This window comes from Gobio gobio (genome assembly GCF_949357685.1).
Source record: "Gobio gobio genome assembly, chromosome: 6".
Classification (NCBI taxonomy): Eukaryota; Metazoa; Chordata; class Actinopteri; order Cypriniformes; family Gobionidae; genus Gobio; species Gobio gobio.
The window spans coordinates 24,836,992-24,855,108 of NC_137102.1; the positions used below are offsets into that span (position 1 = coordinate 24,836,992).

Here is an 18,117-nt window from a genome sequence, read left to right on the forward strand (position 1 = left end):
ATGCATCTCACTCACTTTCCTGACAAGCGTGACTGACACACTGCAAGCAGAAAGTGTTCGCCTTCAGCAGAAATGAACCCCTGCGTTCTTTAGAACATTTGCAGTACATTCGCAGCAGATAGACGCAAGTGCTGTTATGTGCTGACGCTTTGAATACAAAAGCAAAGATTCAAAACATTAAATATAACAGTGAGGTGAGCAATGCTATGTATTTTGCCACCTTCTTCTGTGTCATAATTACCAAACAACAGGGGTAAACAGTTGCTGGTTTGATGATGCAGACACACCGCGGTTCAGACACAAATAATATAATGTGAACACAATCCAGCAGGGGCAAGAGGAGGGGGAGCAATCCAACTCTGGTTCGGACAAGGCAATCGAACCAAGTGTGCAAGCATACTGGATGGATGAGATGGATGGATGGATGGATGACGGATAAATAAATAAATAAAATAATAAATGGGCCAAGCCAAAATATTTAGTGGTCTTTTAATGGTCCTAGGGCATTTTCACACCTATAGATCGTTTGTTTTGTTCCGAAACAGGGACTTAATTTGTTACAACGTTTCATTTTCTTCTTGGTTCGGTTCGCTTTCACAACTTCAAACCAAATTGTGTTTATACAAGTCAAATGCCCTTACAACTGTCCTCTTATTGGTTAGAGTTTCCTCTGCGTCATCCATCAAGATGATTGACAAGGTCGCTCCATGAGTTTATTGTGGCTTTATTTGTAACTGTCGAGACACACGCAAACACAATACGAATGTAGCTGTCGTTCCTGCTGTTAAATTATACATTCGTATTAATACTGCAGCAGATTCAAACACACTCTCTCTGGATCTCCCAGCGCTGTCTAGAGGTTAACTGTGTCAAGACAAACACAGTCAAGGCTTCATCGGGACAGCATTCTCACAAAGAGAAGCGCAATTACACAACATTTTAAGATGAAGAGGGACTGTTTTGGTTTTCAACAGTGATAACTAATGTGCTCACTCACAGAATCAGTGACTATTGCTATTATAGCACATTTCCTGTTATGAATTATAATACCACTTGGTTCATTGGGTCAGATTGCTTACACATCTCAAGCGAACTGCCCCAAGTTAATTTGCAATCGGGCCAAGACCACCTCGTTCAGGTGGTCTCTGAGCGATTGTTTTGGTGCAGATCCAAGCACGATTGCCGTGTTCACATATGCCTAAACTAACCAACCCAAGGGAGAAAGGTGTGAAAGCACCCTTCACCCTTTTAATCACAAATCACTGGACAGGAAATTAGCAAGAATTGCACAAATACTGTAGATAATGTAACTGCATGGAATAGCCTTCCTCAACATGCTTTAATTTAGCAAATTTACGGACCAATCATTTGTGGTTAAGACAATTCAAAAATCTTTGGTGCGGTTCGTTTGGTCAGGTGTGAAAGCAGCAATCACACTCGGGTGCGCACCAAAAGCGGACCAAACAAGCGTACCGAGACCTCCTTGAAGAGGTGGTCTCGGTACGTTTTCAAAATAACTCTGGAGCGGTTTGTTTGTGGTGAAAACGTGATCCGACCTCGAACAGACCCAACTGCAAGTACTGATCATTTTTGGACTAAACCAAAAACCTGCGCTGTACATCATGTGATGAGGAAGTGTTTGTTACAGTTTGCACTTTAGCATGGCAGCTCGCGGATAAACTTGGAGTAGTGAGGAGGTGCGGAGCCTCATAGAAATTTTGTCTGATGACCATATTAGGTCCCAACTTTCAAAAACTCACAAGAACAGCGCGATCTTCGCTTGAAGTGACGAGCGATGCGTGCTCGCCGTTTGCAGTGCATTAGAACGTTGTTTTCAAGCTGCATCCGCGCTTCATTATAGAAATGTGTTGTCTGCATATTGTGGTGTATACAAACAATGTAATAGATTATGGCCAGGGACAAAACCAGTCCACGCAGTCGCAGTTTAGGAAATACGCCATGGCCAATGAGTGATGTGGATGTTGTCAAGTGACTGCATTTTGGTTAATTTCAACTGGTTCGGACCAAAGCAATCAGTGTGGTGTGAAAAGGAACCAAAAAAGCTGAAAAATGCTACAATGTATAATTGTTTGCCCTTGGTTCGGACCAAATGAACCGAACTAGAGATGTGAAAGCACCCTAAGAGAGCTTTATTTATTACAATCTATAGACAGTTAAACCACCTAGACATTTTTGACTTTTGAATAATGTAACACATCAGGGGGGGGGAAATCACTGAGATTTCACTGAAAAAATTGCAAGTGTCCAGACGAAAATATTTCACGAAGATTCTGACAGATCAGTGACTTTGACGTGAAGCCTTCGTCACAGAGGTCTGGCTTCAGCCATTTAGTCATGTTTTCTGTAAAAGCATCTGTTCTGAGTTCTGATTCAGCTCAGTGCTGCACTAACACAGGCTGGAAGAGGCTGATGCCTTCTGACATCAGTCACCTCCCTTATAGATCATACACTGTAGCATCCCCTGACAGCTCCATTCCCTGTCCTCCAGCGCTAAACCAAAAGTGACAGCCTCTTCTCATACAGAAAGAACAGGCTGTTTCATCCCACTACCCCTATTCATACTGCTTTTACCTGAAGTCATCTGAATAAGTCTTAGGGGAAGAGCAGCTGTCTGACCGACTGTTCCTCGTACTATGAAGGACATGTGGTGGGATTATGTATTAAGGCTGAGACTTTGCACCTGAGACCACAGGAAGTAATGGAACATTTCTTGCCCCAGTATGATTGTGAGTCACAGGTATTTGTTGATACAGACGTGGCATTATTAGAAGAGTGTTTGAGGGATTGTGTGTGTGGGCGGCAGGGTCATTCCTGTGATGCAGTACCTTTTGAACTCTGCCACTTTTAATAAATGAACATGCCTGAAGTATTTCTTTAAAAGGGTAACAGACTTTAGAAATATGCTCTGGTCAAGATCAGACACCACTATGTGAAGAATCAAACTTGATGAAAACCAATTCAGTGAGGGACTGGGAGTTAGTTTACATGAGGGGGTGAACTATACGACAACCAGTAGGGGCTTTCGCACTGGAGGAACCTTTTCATAGTTCCTAGAACTATTGGCGGAAGTACGTACTTTTTGGCATGTTCGCACTGGAGGACCTGGGATTTCAGTTATAGAAAGGCCTTTTCCCCACGTCCGCCCAACGTTGGATGTTGACGTCAATCTGACGTTGGGTTCTGACGTCAACCTGATTTTCATTTTCAACCAAACTGCAACGTCACTACACTGATTTGAGACAAATTTGTTAAAACCAACAAAATATCAGCGTCTAATGATGTTAGAGTTTCTTGTTTCATGTTAGAGTTTCACAACCTAAAAATAATAAAATATCAACGTCTAATGATGTTAGAATCTGACGTCAATATGATGTTGACTTGAGACGTTGGCTCAACGTTAGATTTTGGTTAGTTAATACCACAACCTAAAACCAACAAAGGATCAATGTCTGATGATGTTAGAATCTGATGTCAATATGATGTTGACTTGAGACGTTGGCTCAACGTTAGATTTTGGTTAGTTAATACCACAACCTAAAACCAACAAAGGATCAACGTCTAATGATGTTAGAATCTGACGTCAATATGATGTTGGCTTGAGACGTTGGCTCAACGTTAGATTTTGGTTAGTTAATACCACAACCTAAAACCAACAAAGGATCAACGTCTAATGATGTTAGAATCTGACGTCAATATGATATTGGCTTGAGACGTTGGCTCACATTAGATTTTGGTTAGTTAATACCACAACCTAAAACCAACAAAGGATCAACGTCTAATGATGTTAGAATCTGACGTCAATATGATGTTGGCTTGAGACGTTGGCTCACATTAGATTTTGGTTAGTTAATACCACAACCTAAAACCAACAAAGGATCAACGTCTAATGATGTTAGAATCTGACGTCAATATGATGTTGGCTTGAGACGTTGGCTCAACGTTAGATTTTGGTTAGTTAATACCACAACCTAAAACCAACAAAGGATCAACGTCTAATGATGTTAGAATCTGACGTCAATATGATGTTGGCTTGAGAAGTTGGCTCAACGTTAGATTTTGGTTAGTTAATACCACAACCTAAAACCAACAAAGGATCAACGTCTAATGATGTTAGAATCTGACGTCAACATGATGTTGGCTTGAGACATGGCTCGATGTTGGATTTTGTTTACTTTACAACACAACCTAAAAACAACTAAATATCAACATCAGCTGACGTTGGTATTGGACGTCAAATTAACGTTGGCATTAGATGTTGAGCTGACGTTGAATTTTGGTCACCTGACGTCACAACCAAAATGTAACCAAATATCAACGTCTTATGACGTTGTGTGTCTGCTGGGTTGGGGGGACTAAATTTGCTCCTACTTCAGAGTAGGGTCTAACCTAGCAAGACAGGAACTACCAGTGACGTACGTGCATGTTGATTGGCCGGATGCATACGAAACACAGGCAGCCGACATTTTTTAAAGCTATGTAAACACAGTTTATAGCCTATATATTTACTCCACGAACATGGAAAAAAGCAATATATGGTCCGACAACGAATTTTAGGCACTTCTCAATTTTTACACTAAGGAGGAAATACTTTGCGACTTTGAGGGGACCAAGCAAAACATGAGAATGTATTTCTGCTCACTTAGCTACATTGGGCATCAACCTCACGGCAAACGTTATAATAATTTTTCGTAAACTGTTTACTTTGTTTAACAGTTCCAACTGGCGGTGTGAATGCAACCAGGAAAATAGTCTTAGGGGAATATTATGCCCTGATGGCTAGTTCCTATAACTACCCGGTGCGAAAGCCAGGGTAGTTGATGATTAAGGTTTATGATTAAAATGATTAAGGATAGCAAAAAATTTATCAAAAAATGTTGTGCCACAGAATTTTTTTTTTGTTAAAGTCAAAAAATTACTTTACTTTTTACTCATACACTAAGGGTCCATGTACAATGTGCATGGTGCAAATTTTGTCATTAGCACAGTATGCACATACTGTACGCACTCAATCTGATTTTTCGAAAAGGCCACATACTTGGTCACATATGCGCATTACATTTTGGACTAATCAGTTTATTCACAAGATAGCAACAGCGCTCCAGGGCCGCTGATTCACATGGTAGTCAAAGAAAAAGAAAAAAAATGGAAGAGACAGAAACATGTGGAACCTACAACAACAATGGATGGACACGTGGATGAGAGATTGTGCGAGGAGATTAGAAAGTACCCACATTTGTACAACTCTAGCCTTAAAGATTATTAAGATGCGTATATGGGTCATAAACTCAAGAGTTTGCACAGGCACTGGAAGTAGTGATGAGTTGGCCATGAATGATTCGTTCATTCTGTCTCAGAAAGTGATTTGTTCATTTTGTGTTGATCGCGCATGTGCAATAACCCATAGGTTCTGTACAGGAAACAGAATTGATTAGTTCATGTCTCGAGTCTTCGAGTTCGAGTCGTTCGTTCATCCAGTGACATCCCCATAGAGGCTATGCTGTCTGTACCGGAAAGAGAAATTATTAGTTCACCTCTTGAGTCTTCGGGTCTGACTCTTCTGAGTCACTTGACGTGACAGCTGTATTTGGATACAGAAATAGTTAATAATTCCCTAACATCCTTACAAACAAGCGTATAGTCTTTTTTTGTATTTTTTACTAGTAGGATACAGTTACATAATGTGTTTCTAGTCTCAAATTGTAGCTTTTTTATTTCTTACAATTTATTAAAAAAAAAATTCATAACGTGGTAATAATAGTGCTTTAAACAAACTGTATCCGTATGATGGGGGAAATCACTTTGATAAAGCAATACTTACAGTACAATAACAACATAGTTACGTGACAAAAGAACGAACAATTAGAACCCATGACTCGAGAGATAGATGAATCATTTCTGTATCCGGCATCGACTGCGCTGTCACATGATGAACGAATGACTCAAACCTGAAGACTCGATATGTGAACTAATCATTTCTGTTTCCGGCATCGACTGCGCTGTCACATGATGAACGTATGACTTGAACCTGAAGACTCGATATGTGAACTAATCATTTCTGTATCCGGTACCGACTGCATAGCCTTACAGCTTATGTGGCTTTCACGTGATGAATGAATGACTCGAACCCAAGACTCGAGAGGTGAACTAATAATTTCTCTTTCCGGTACAGACAGCATAGCCTCTATGGGGATGTCACGGGATGAACGAACGACTAGATCGGGAGGTGAGGTAAACTGACTGATATAGCCTGAATGAAGACCCAGATAAGCAATGAATAAATCGTTTATGTTTCGCATTATTTGGCCTTGTCCTTGCATTGCATTTTAATCTTATTCTAGATGTGATCAGTTGATGTGTTGGGGAATTTGGCCATTATATGTAACATTTTAATGTGTTGGGGAATTTGGCTATTAACATGTAACATTTGAATTATATTATGCTGAAATTAACGAAATGACTTTAAAAAATATTAATTCATTTTGATGAACGAGTCAGTAAAATGATCCGAACCTCCCATTACTAACTGGAAGTACAAATTCTGTATGTTGTCATAATGCGCACGAGGCGGCCGCCTCACACATACATATTACGTGTTCGCAGGGTGTTTCTTGACCAAGTGACATCGCCAACTACTGGCCTGGCATGCATCATACAGTCTTTTTAGTCACTTTCGCAGATCTATGTTAACTGCGATCATTTTGACAACATTGTATTGGTTGTTGCAGGCAAACAGACGATGAATAACGTTCCAACAAGTTTAATAGCATGAATAGTTCTCAATAAAACAGGCAATACCCGACAACCAGAGAATGAAACAGAAGAACATATATCTGGTGCTGGGGTGATGAGGTGATAGAAGACAGCTGGTGGTGATTGAAGAATGCGTGCAGGTGGTGGACCAGGAAGGATTCTGGGTAATGTAGTGCTGAAGGTGACAGATGATCGTGACAAGTATATTGTTGTTGTGTAAACATACCCTAAGAGGCTAACAACTCAAATAATTGTATTAAATTGTAATAATATTTCACAATATTATTGTTTCATTGATTAAATAAATGCTGCCATGGTGAGTATAAGTGACTTTTTTTAAAAACATAAACAATCTTACTGACCACAAACTTACGGTAATGCATATATGTTTATATCCAATCCAGTAGCCTATATTATGTGAAGTCTACACAGCACAACACAATTCTGCACCAGAAAGCTTGAGTTATAGGGCAATATTGGCTAGTACGACCAAATACACACCATGACAAATCAGAGGGACAGTTTGATTTGAAGCATTAAAATGCATTGCCGCTGGAGTTCTCTTATTAATATCACAGTTCAATGAATAATAGGAGACGCAGAACAGTGGGTTCTCAAAACACCATCCAATCACTGACCGATTTTTAAAGAGGCCTCAGATCAGTCAGCATGAAATATATAATGACACAAGAATCATTAGCAGCAGGGTGAACATGGCAGGGGGTGGAGGTGTAATTAACCTATGCTCGATTTGATTGGCAAACACCACAGCCCTGGCCTACAAAGCTGCCGGCTAAAGCTTGACCAAGCCTCATCAGTCTCTGATGCAATAAAAATTGAAATTGCCCTGGTTTCCTACTGAATCCCACAAGCGCGGAATGCCATGTAATTAACACTAACACTATTATTATGCACTGTCGGTGTAATGTGCTATGCACTGCAAATTGTTGCCTTCACTAAAATGGACACTTGTTCATTATCAGTGAAGATGATCTTTTTTATATATAGGTTTAAATGTGTGCCAAAAACATTGTGCATGCACTAACATTAGAGAGTTAAGAAATTCATATTTTTATTCAGCAAGAATGCATTAAACTGATAATTATGACAGTAACATATTTTATGTAATTCATAATTTTAAATAAATGCCATTTTTTAACCTTAAAACCTCAAAAAAGTATCACAGTTTCCATCAAAATATTAAGAAGTACAGGTGTTTTCACCATTAATAATAAGAAATGGATTTTGAGCAGCAAATTATTATTATGATTATTTCTGAAGGATCATGTGACTGAAGACTGGAGTAAAAAAACCTGAAAATTAATTTCCATCATAGGAATACATTTTATATATATATTAGGGCTGTCAAAAGATTAATTGCGATTAATCACATCCAAAATAAAAGTTTGTGTTTACATAATATATGTGTGTGTACTCTGTTAATTATTATTTATATATAAATACACACACAAGCATGTATGTATTTAAGAATTTTTTTTTATTTTTATATATAAAACATTTATATTTATATATATTATAGATTATATAAATGTATACAGTATATACATGCAAATATTTCTTAAATATATACATGAATGTGTGTGTATTTATATATAAATAATAATTAACAGAGTACACACACATATATTATGTAAACACAAACTTTTATTTTGGATGCGATTAATCGCGATTAATCTTTTGACAGCCCTAATATATATATATATATATATATATATATATATATATATATATATATATATATATATATATATATAAAACAGTTATTATTATTAAATTAAATAACTGCTCTCTCTCTCTCTCTCTCTCTCTCTCTCTCTCTCTCTCTCTCTCTCTCTCTCTCTCTTTATATATATATATATATGAAGAGTTCAGATGCAAAAGCCTCTAAAAGCCACTTCGGTCAAAAATGAGATAACGATACTGAGTGAATACTCTCCGCATATAGTGTCAGGGTGCCGGTCTGATCTGCTTTAGGCTTGTTTGTGTTTGTCTGGTCCACTTGGTTATTTGTGTTGCCATGCCATGTGCTCTGTCTATTGTTACTCCGCCCCTCTTGTTACCTTGTTATCTCATTATAGCTCACACCTGTTTTTGTTCGTTTGCCACCCTTTATATTCCCCTCTTGTTTTCTGTCCTGTGCCAGATCGAATCTCTGCTCTGCTGAGTTAACTGGCTTTTGTCTATGGTCTCTGAGACTTAGCACTTCTGCAATAGTTTTTGTCTTGAGTCTAAGTCTAGTCTTGAGTTCCTGTCTACTTTCTTCAGTGTTGGTTATTTCTTTATTTTCTTTATTTTTCCCTGTTTTCCTAAACTAGTTTTTGAGCTCCCGTCTGGCTAGTTTTTGTTTTTGTTTTTCCCCTCTCCTTTTCTTTTTGCTCCCAGCTCCCCTGTCTGCTTTGGCTGCCAGATCCAGGCCTCCCTCCTTTTTGGATCTTCCCTGCCTGCCTACCACTAAGGATTTCAGCATCCACTGCCAGGACCCAACCTCCACCCTTCAGGTTTACTCATCTCTCTCTCTTCCCCCTGCCATTGTGACGTTACGTCACCAGCTGATCATCTGTGAACTCTCCTACTTCATTGTCTTTGGATTGCACTCATTTCTACCTCCACTCTCCAGTGTTGCAGCTTGGGCCTGCTCTGCCATTCCCTCTGAGAATCCTTTCTCCAACGCCCCCTGTTGAGTCGACATAGTACTCCCTTGTACCTGGCTGGCATCATCCCTGTTTGCTCTTCTGACCGTGGACTCTCTTTTCTCTGTGTTCCTGATTTTGTCTGCTTTTGTCATTTAATAAACAGTTATTCCTGCAACTGGTTCCTCTTTTACCACCCTGACATATAGTATATGCTCATAAAATACTTTCACTTCAAACCCACTAAATCCCAGCCTCAGCCCATTCAGAAGTACCGGTACTTGGGTAGAAACCTACATAGAAGCCTGACAAAAAACGTCAGATGGACTTAGAGGCTTATCACTGTTTTTACTGTATTTTTTTATTAAATAAATGCAGCTTTAGTGAGCATAAGAGACTCAAAACCATTTAAAAATATATATATTTTTTAAGATTTAAGGGTTTTTGGCTGTGTGTGTTCACTTCTGACATTTTCTGATCAAGTGCTCCTGTTCATGATTAACTGGCAGTAGATTTAAACATCAGATTCCACAGTAAATCCTTCTGAAGGTGGTAGGACAGATTGGATCAGGCCAGATGTAGGACACTATTTTCTCTGGCTGTTCTGACTCAAGTTTGACAAGCTTTGCATGTGTTTGATCAGCTGGGTTGGGTAAGCAGTGAACTTATAAGTAGAAAGCATGCAAATCTTCTCAAATTGTATTGGCCGATCACACACTACAGGTTTCTGCGTTCCATCTGTGCCATCATTCAACTGTTTATACTGCAATTTTTTACCTCTTATCTTACTGTTTTTCAGAATCTCACATCATCAGTGTCACATTTTTAGAGTTGCCATGTCCAATTAAATGTTGAATGCATTTTGTGCAAAAGCAATGGAAAACTTTCACATTTCAGCCCACATACATTGCTGTTGTGTTCACTGTGTGAAGTTTTGAAAAAGTGACCTAAGTATTGAGAAATTGGTCCTAGCAATTAAAAAAAAAGATGTTAAATCGACAGTCTGCTAGGAGCATCAGAGCAACTGCAGCAATAAGTAATTAAAGAAGTTTTTTGATTATTTTTGAGAAAATATGAATATATTGGTGGCGCTGGCATGGTCAGTGTGAGGTATGACATATGCAAAGTTTGGTGTCAAACTGTCAATATGCCAAAGTGTTGCAGAGTTACAGCCTCAGAATCAGCTTGGCACCATGCCATCAAATTCAGTGATGACGGTTTGGTCAATCAAAAATCAATAAAGAGTTTTGTAATGATATGCGAATTTGTTCATAAAATACAGCATTTTATGACAAAATTCAAAATGGCTGACGCCCAAAATGGCCAATATGGGAAAATTAATTATCATTCGACTAGATATGTTGCACCGAAGATACCAGATTGTGTTTTTGGGCAAACCATTCAGAAGTGATAGCCATTTTACATATCTCCTGACCAGTTTGGTTGCGCTGTTCTGAAATACTGCATGTAGCCTCAAGTCATATTTGTGGTGCTATGAGCTGTCAAAGACTCAAGAGTGGAAGAACAAAAACAACAACAACATGAACATGAACTCTAACGGATACAACAAATGCCCACGCACCTTCAGTGTTTGGCCCCTATAATGACTATATCTAGGGTTAGTGCCTATGCTGGACTTTTCAAATATTTCATTTTGAAAATTGGTATATAAGACTTCAAATTAGAGATTTTTGTTTTATACAACACAGCTGTATTTTTATTAACTAATCTTAAAGGCACAATATGACATCATACCCGTGTTACCCTCAGTTTTATTTTGTAGAAACGCTCTAATATATGATGTGTTTTATTAAGACAGGTGAGCAACTGTTTGGATACAATCCTCAACAGACAACGAATCATTGTTCATTGCTCAACACAGTAGTCTTATTGTTTAAATCTTGTTTTCTTGATTTACCGCGAATACCCTTGTTTTACCATGCCTAATATCGATCTAACTTACTGCAATGTGCAACCAGTGTCTCATAGTAGCCGCCGAGCGAACACACAGAGTAGCATTAAAACATAACACACTCAAATCGTCTGCGGTATAATAAAAGCTCCACTGCTCTCGAGCCGTGTGTCGCGCTTGTCTGTCATTAGCAATCGCTCCAGCGGCCTTGTTCCGCTCCAACGGCTTTCAGCCCCACCCTGCTACATACTACAGTAACGTTAATAAATCTTTAATACATTAGCTCATCCATTAATATGATTTCTGTTGAAGTCCTGTCAGATTCTTTTCCACCCCTGTAGAGGTGAAGACAACAACTCCCATGATTCCACGAAATCAAGGCGTCATCAATACATTAACTAATTTTAACAAAGGAAACCTAATTGTAAATGATTACCAAAAAGATCATACAAAACCATACACTTCTTTGTTTGTTTATGTATGAATGTTTTTTATCTTTTATAACTGTCCTAATTCCAAAATGCTGTGCTATATAAGCTACAGTAGATACATAATGTATAACATCAACTGCTGTTTCCAGTGTGAGATGGCAGGGCCCTGACACTCACGTTAATAATTCAGCAGCAAGTGAAGGACAAAAGTTTAATACAACACTTCACCTCTCTGTGGCAGTCTGTCACTTGCTCACCTGAAGGTTACAGGGCCCAGAGAGACTGATACCAGCATTAATGCCTGCATTATCACACAGACCCTTCTCTTCCACCGACCTCCTTATTCATCCTCTAATCTCTCACTTGTAGATAAACAGCAGTTTCAACAACAGTTTCAACTGTCAATGACACATGACAGCATGGGGAGCCATGGATAGTCTACTTTGAGCTTTTACGGGAAACTTTCTTGCAGTGACTTTGCAAAGACCTTTGTGAGAAGATCAAATTCACATGGATGCTTTGGTGTCGTTCAAGGGCATGAGATCAAGAGTTCTGTGATGTGCTTCCTGTCAGGCAGAGGAAATCTTGACAAGATGATTAATTAAATCCAGCGTCAGGAAAACTTTAATTTGTGGGAAGTCGAAATCTTTTTCACTACTCTGAAAAAACTTTTTTTTTCAATTTGAGTTTCTGCTACTCTGAATAACACAGAAGAGAAAAACAGCCTCTGAAGTATGTTTATAGACTTTGATGGTAGACTTCTGAAGTTCACATCTTAATCTTTGTAAAGGAGACTCTGATTTTCCATACAGTCAATTACAATTATCTTGAACTAATTTATCCTGACCACCACCTCAGCTGAAGCCACAGTCGCAGTGTAAAATTGTCTGAGAAACACTACAAACACAAAATTTCTTTCCAGTTTTGACATGTTTCCTATTGAAACAGAGAGTTGGAATTGGACAATTTTTGTTTAAATAGTTATTGCAAAGATGGCTTCTCTCAAATGTTTCATGAGGTCTTCAAGCTTGAGAGACAAACTCAATGTTGATTTTACAAATGAATTAAGTATCTTTACCTGCCACAGGTTCTTTGGTGGGGTACACTTTGTTGTCGACTGTCATGCTGATGTCACAGAAGACTTCCTCTTCATCTCGATCTGCATCAAGCTGTATAAACAAGAAAGCACCTGTGTCAGACATTCCGGGGTCTTGAGGGTAGACAGAAAACACTTTTTAAATACATTTTACTGTATCAAATTGAAGACTTTATTAGTAGGAAGATGGTGCACTCCGATTACTTATGAATGGGAGAAAGTGCAATGCCCAATATGGCGAATAAGCCTCGCCTTCTAAATGAAAGAGCCAATTGTTGATTAGTAAGTCATCGCGTCACTACAGCTGCCATTAGAAGCTCCGTTTGCTATAGAAACAGGCAGTGTTCTGAAACGCGTGTTGGGTTCATGATTCGAGCATTTAGAAACAAACTTTATGAGACCGTTGTTGTCAGATTTCATCTGTGATTTCATATATGAAATTTAATCGTAAGCTTGGCGACCAGTTTTGGAGAATTTGATGTTTCCCCATTCAAAGAGACAGGAGCTGCACTTGCATGCCCGAGAGGAGTTTCAAAGATGGCCACTGAGTGAAATGACTTGTCTTAAAGGTGCACCATGTAAAAAAAAATCAGTAAAATATCCAAACTCTACTAGGCCAGTGTTACATATTTTGTTCAGTTGAGTACTTACAATATCCCAAATGTTTCCAACTATTTGTAAATTGTGAGAAAATTGCTATTTTAACCAAGGAACGTGTGAGGGAGTCGCCTGTCAATTGCGTCATATCTGCGCTCCCCTCGGTTTCAGGTTTTATTTTGCAGAAACGCTTTACTCTTACTGCAGTGTGCAACAAGTGTCATAGCAGCCGCATAGTCAGTGTCTGGACAAAACCCTTTAACTGTTAAAAGGACCTGACCTGAAGGAAAATCCTGTATCTAAATTTCTCTCACAATACTCTAGATCAGGGGTGTCTAAAGTCGGTCCTGGAGGGCCACTGTCCTGCAGAGTTTAGCTCTAACTTGCCTCAACACACCTTCTTCTTCTTCTTCTTTGGTGTTTTAATGGTGGTTGGCAAACCAGCTTTGAGGTGCATAATCGCCACCGACTGGACTGGAGTGTGGATCAAGATATATATATACATTAAATAAAAAATAAATAAAAAATAAAAACATATTATAATAATATAATCTATATCCTCTTACTTAATTCATATTCTTTTATAAACTTAATAATATCATCATATATCTTGTTAGCTGTTTTCCCCAATAAACTTGATAAAGAAAAGTCATGCTGATTTACTTTCTTCATTGACTGAATAAGGCGATACCTCTCATTGTTGTATTTAATACAGTGAAGTAATACATGTTCGACTGTTTCTTGATGATTACAGTGCATACATTCTCCAGTTGGGTGCTTACTAATTCTATATATAATGTACTATTTAGTCCAGTATGTCCAATTCTAAGTCGTGTAATGATATTTCCTTCCCTTCGATTCCTACTTTCATTTCTCCCAGCATCAACAGTTTTTTGTATATTATACAAGTGTCTACCTGTTTCGTGGTCATCCCAATATATCTGCCAAACTAATTGTGTATATGTTCTAATGTATACTTTAGCTTCTGCTTTACTTAATGGAATATGAAAATGTACTTGCTTTATTCTTAGAGTTTGTTTAGCCAGAATGTCCACCTTCTCATTTCCCTCCACACCAGTATGAGCAGGAACCCAAATGAATTGTGTACACATCCCTTAACATTTATATCATGCATCTTACAGAAAATTTCATTTACAATATCCATCCTAACTGATGACCTGCCAGATTTTATACTTTCAAGTGCTGAAAAAGTATCAAATGCAATGACAGTGTTACTTATTTCCTTCTCTTCTATCCACTGTAGGGCCAATAATATTGCCAATAGCTCTGTAGTATATACCGACAAATGGTCGGTTACTCTTTTCTTAATATAAAATTCACACATTGGAATATATACTGCTGCACCTGCATATCCTGTATCGGGATCCTTGGATCCATCTGTATATAAAACCATTGATTGTGAGAAATGTTTCTCAAAATGCTTCAGGACTATATACCTTATTGGAAATTGATTAAAATTGTCTTTCAACTCCTGCTGTATACTAAGGTCAACAGTTGGCAAAGGGAATAACCAGGGAGGAATGGAAGAAAGTGAGACTGTATTACTGTACTGTAATTGATGTAATCCTATATTTCTTGCTTTCGCATCACCTATCCACCCAAAACTTGTAAAATGTGTTTCGTTGTGTTCCCAGCATTCTTTTCCTCAACACACCTATCTGGAAGTTTCTAGTATGCCTAATAAGACCTTGATTAGCTGGTACAGGTGTGTTTAATTGGGGTTGGAGCTGAACTCTGCAGGACAGTGGCCCTCCAGGAGCAGGACTGGACACCCCTGCTCTAGATAATACAATAAGTGCCAATTAACTACAGTTGTGTTCAAAATAATAGCAGTCCAACATCCCTAACCAGATACATTTTTTGGTAGAAATTATATTTCTACATGGCAAATATTTTACTAGTAGGTGTAGTAAAAGAAAACCAACAGATCCAACAGTCATGACATGCATGCTGCTGATTTTGTGTAATTGAATCATTAATTGAAAAGGGCGTGTTCAAATTAATAGCAGTGTGGAGTTCAATTAGTGATCAATTAGAGGTTATTCATTCTGTGAAAAAACTGGCGTCAAACAAGTGGCCCTTATTTAAGGATGAAGGCAGCAAATGTTGTACTGTGCATTTCTCTCTGAAAATCGGAGTAAAATTGGTCGTTCCAGACATTGTTTGGAAGAACAGCGTACTTTGATTGAAAAGTTGATTAGATAGGGGAAAACACATAAAGAAGTGCAGAAAATGATAGGCTGCTCGTTTAAAATTATATCAAATGCTTTAAAATGGCAACCAAAACCAGAAAGACGTGGAAGAAAACGGAAAACTACCATTCAAATGGATCGAAGAATAGCCAAAATGGCAATTTGCCAAAGAACATTGACTGGCCTAAAGAGAAATAGCGCAATATTTTGTGGAATGATTAAAACTAAATTGTTCTTTTTGGGTCTAGGGGCCACTGACAGTTTGTCAGACGACCCCCCAAATACTGAATTCAAGCCACAGTACACTGTGAAGACAGTGAAGCATGGTGGCGCAAGCATCATGATATGGGTATGTTTCTCATACTATGTTGTTGGGCCTATTTATCGCATTCCAGGGATCATGGATCAGTTTGAGTATATCCAAAATACTTAAAGAGGTCATGCCGCCTTATGCCGAAGAGGAAATGCCCTTGAAACGAATGTCTCAACAAGACAATGACACCAAATACACCAATAAGCGAGCAGCGTCTTGGTTCCACACCAACAATTAACGTTATGGAGTGGCCAGCCCAATCCCTGGACCTTAATCCAATAGAAAACTTGTGGGGTGACATCAAAAATGCTGTTTCTGAGGCAAAACCAAGAGATGCAGAGGAATTGTTGTATGCAGTGCAATCGTCCTGGGCTGGAATACCTATTCACTGGTGCCAGAATTTGGTTGACTCCATGCAACACAGATGTGAAGCAGTTCTCAGAAACCGTTTAAACAACTAAATATTAGTTCACTGATTGAAAAGAAAGCAAAATCTTCAAGCATTTTTTCAGTTTATACAGTAAAAGCTTGACTTTGTAAAGAAAAATGCAGACACTGCTATTTTTTTGAACAGCCTAATATTCTTTTTTCTTCACTTTCTGTAAAGTAATAACAAATTTGATACATATTGCTTCATGTTTTGATTTTGAATAGAATGTGCAGTGTTCCCAATGCATTTGCGTGCATTGGAATAAAAGTTATTATAAGGAGTTTGAGCTTTACTAACTTTTTTTAAACACACTGCTATTATTTTGAACACAACTGTATATCAATGAGAACAAAGCATATGTTTACGTTGCTAAGGTTGGTGACCAATCAGAAACAAGGACTGAAAGAACTAGCCATTTTGAGACAGTCTATATACAGTTTAGAATGAATCCAACAGATAGCATGCATTTGGGTTCAGTATAATGATTTTCAGTAGTTGGCTCAACACAGTCACATAAACAAGATAACAAGATTTCAGACAGCAGGGGTGCATCGATCTAAGGCTTGGGCAGAGATTCATTCATTTGGATCCATGCTGTGATTCATCAGTGAAAGCAGACTTCTTTACAATCTAACCATTCACTTCCTAAACATTGTAAAAAGGATAAGAGCAGAACATATACCTACACACGCAGTTATAGTGCTTAGTGCTGAACTGCAGACTGAAAAACCTTTATGAGACACTTCACAAGAACCTTGTCTAAGTAAAGCACTGTGACAAAACAAAACCCAAGAAAAAAAATGAAATCGGGAGGCAAAGCAACGACCCCCTCCAACCTGTCTGAATGTTTCCATGACAACAGACTATAACGGGCCACAGCGTAGCAGGTATTGCGTGGGAGTGTCCCTCGAGCTTCAGAAGACTGTGTACCTGTCATATCATTATTGGATACACAGGTGTTGATTATAAGAAATGAACTCACATGTATAGGGTTTTCCGACCTTTCCCACCTCAAACATTGTAGGCTAAAATGTTACTGTCTAGCCCTTCTATCTATTTTTGTATTTATTTATCTTTTTCTATCTAAAAGTACTGTGGTTGTCACATTTTACTGATTTAATTCCATATTCATATACCATGGTATTTATCTGGTATTCCAATGATATGGCACATGTTCAGAAAACGTGTGGTACTTAGTGTTAGATCAAGCATTGCATTTGTTCTTTAGGCATTTCTGTGCATATACTGTAAGTTAGAACAAGGAATTGGAACAATTCATTTGGATTCAATTCCGATTTTGCATTATGAAATCTGTCACAGTCCGATCCGATTATTATTTCCAAAAATATGCTGAAGACATAAATGTAACTAAAGACAATTTGCACTTTAGTCAAACATTGACAAAATAATACATCAGACTTTACAAACACAGTGTAAAACTCCAAGTTATGGTTAAGAAATTAGTCAAGAAATACATTTATTATTGATCTAATAAAAAATTGTAATGTCATGTCAGCAAACTAACACAACAATAAGAAATTAAACAAATAATTAAAATGTTTATGTCTGTCATGTATAGGGAATTAAAGCAAAATTCGAAGTATTCTTACAAATATTCAAACTATGCAATTGCAATTGGGAAGGAAACAACAATATTTCACTTTGCTCATATGGAGACACACGTTATAGAAATCCATAACCTT

General features: G+C 38.1%; 1 protein-coding gene across 2 annotated transcripts in view; it reads right to left on the reverse strand.

Moving 5' to 3' along the window:
• The window catches only part of ak5 (adenylate kinase 5), a 130,636-nt gene that overhangs the window by 35,342 nt on the left and 77,177 nt on the right, over positions 1-18,117 (reverse strand). For both annotated transcript variants that reach the window (XM_079819387.1, XM_079819386.1), the window contains exon 7: positions 12,844-12,934. In XM_079819387.1, coding sequence (XP_079675513.1) covers positions 12,844-12,934 — 91 coding nt within the window. The remainder of the gene's footprint in view (positions 1-12,843; positions 12,935-18,117) is intronic.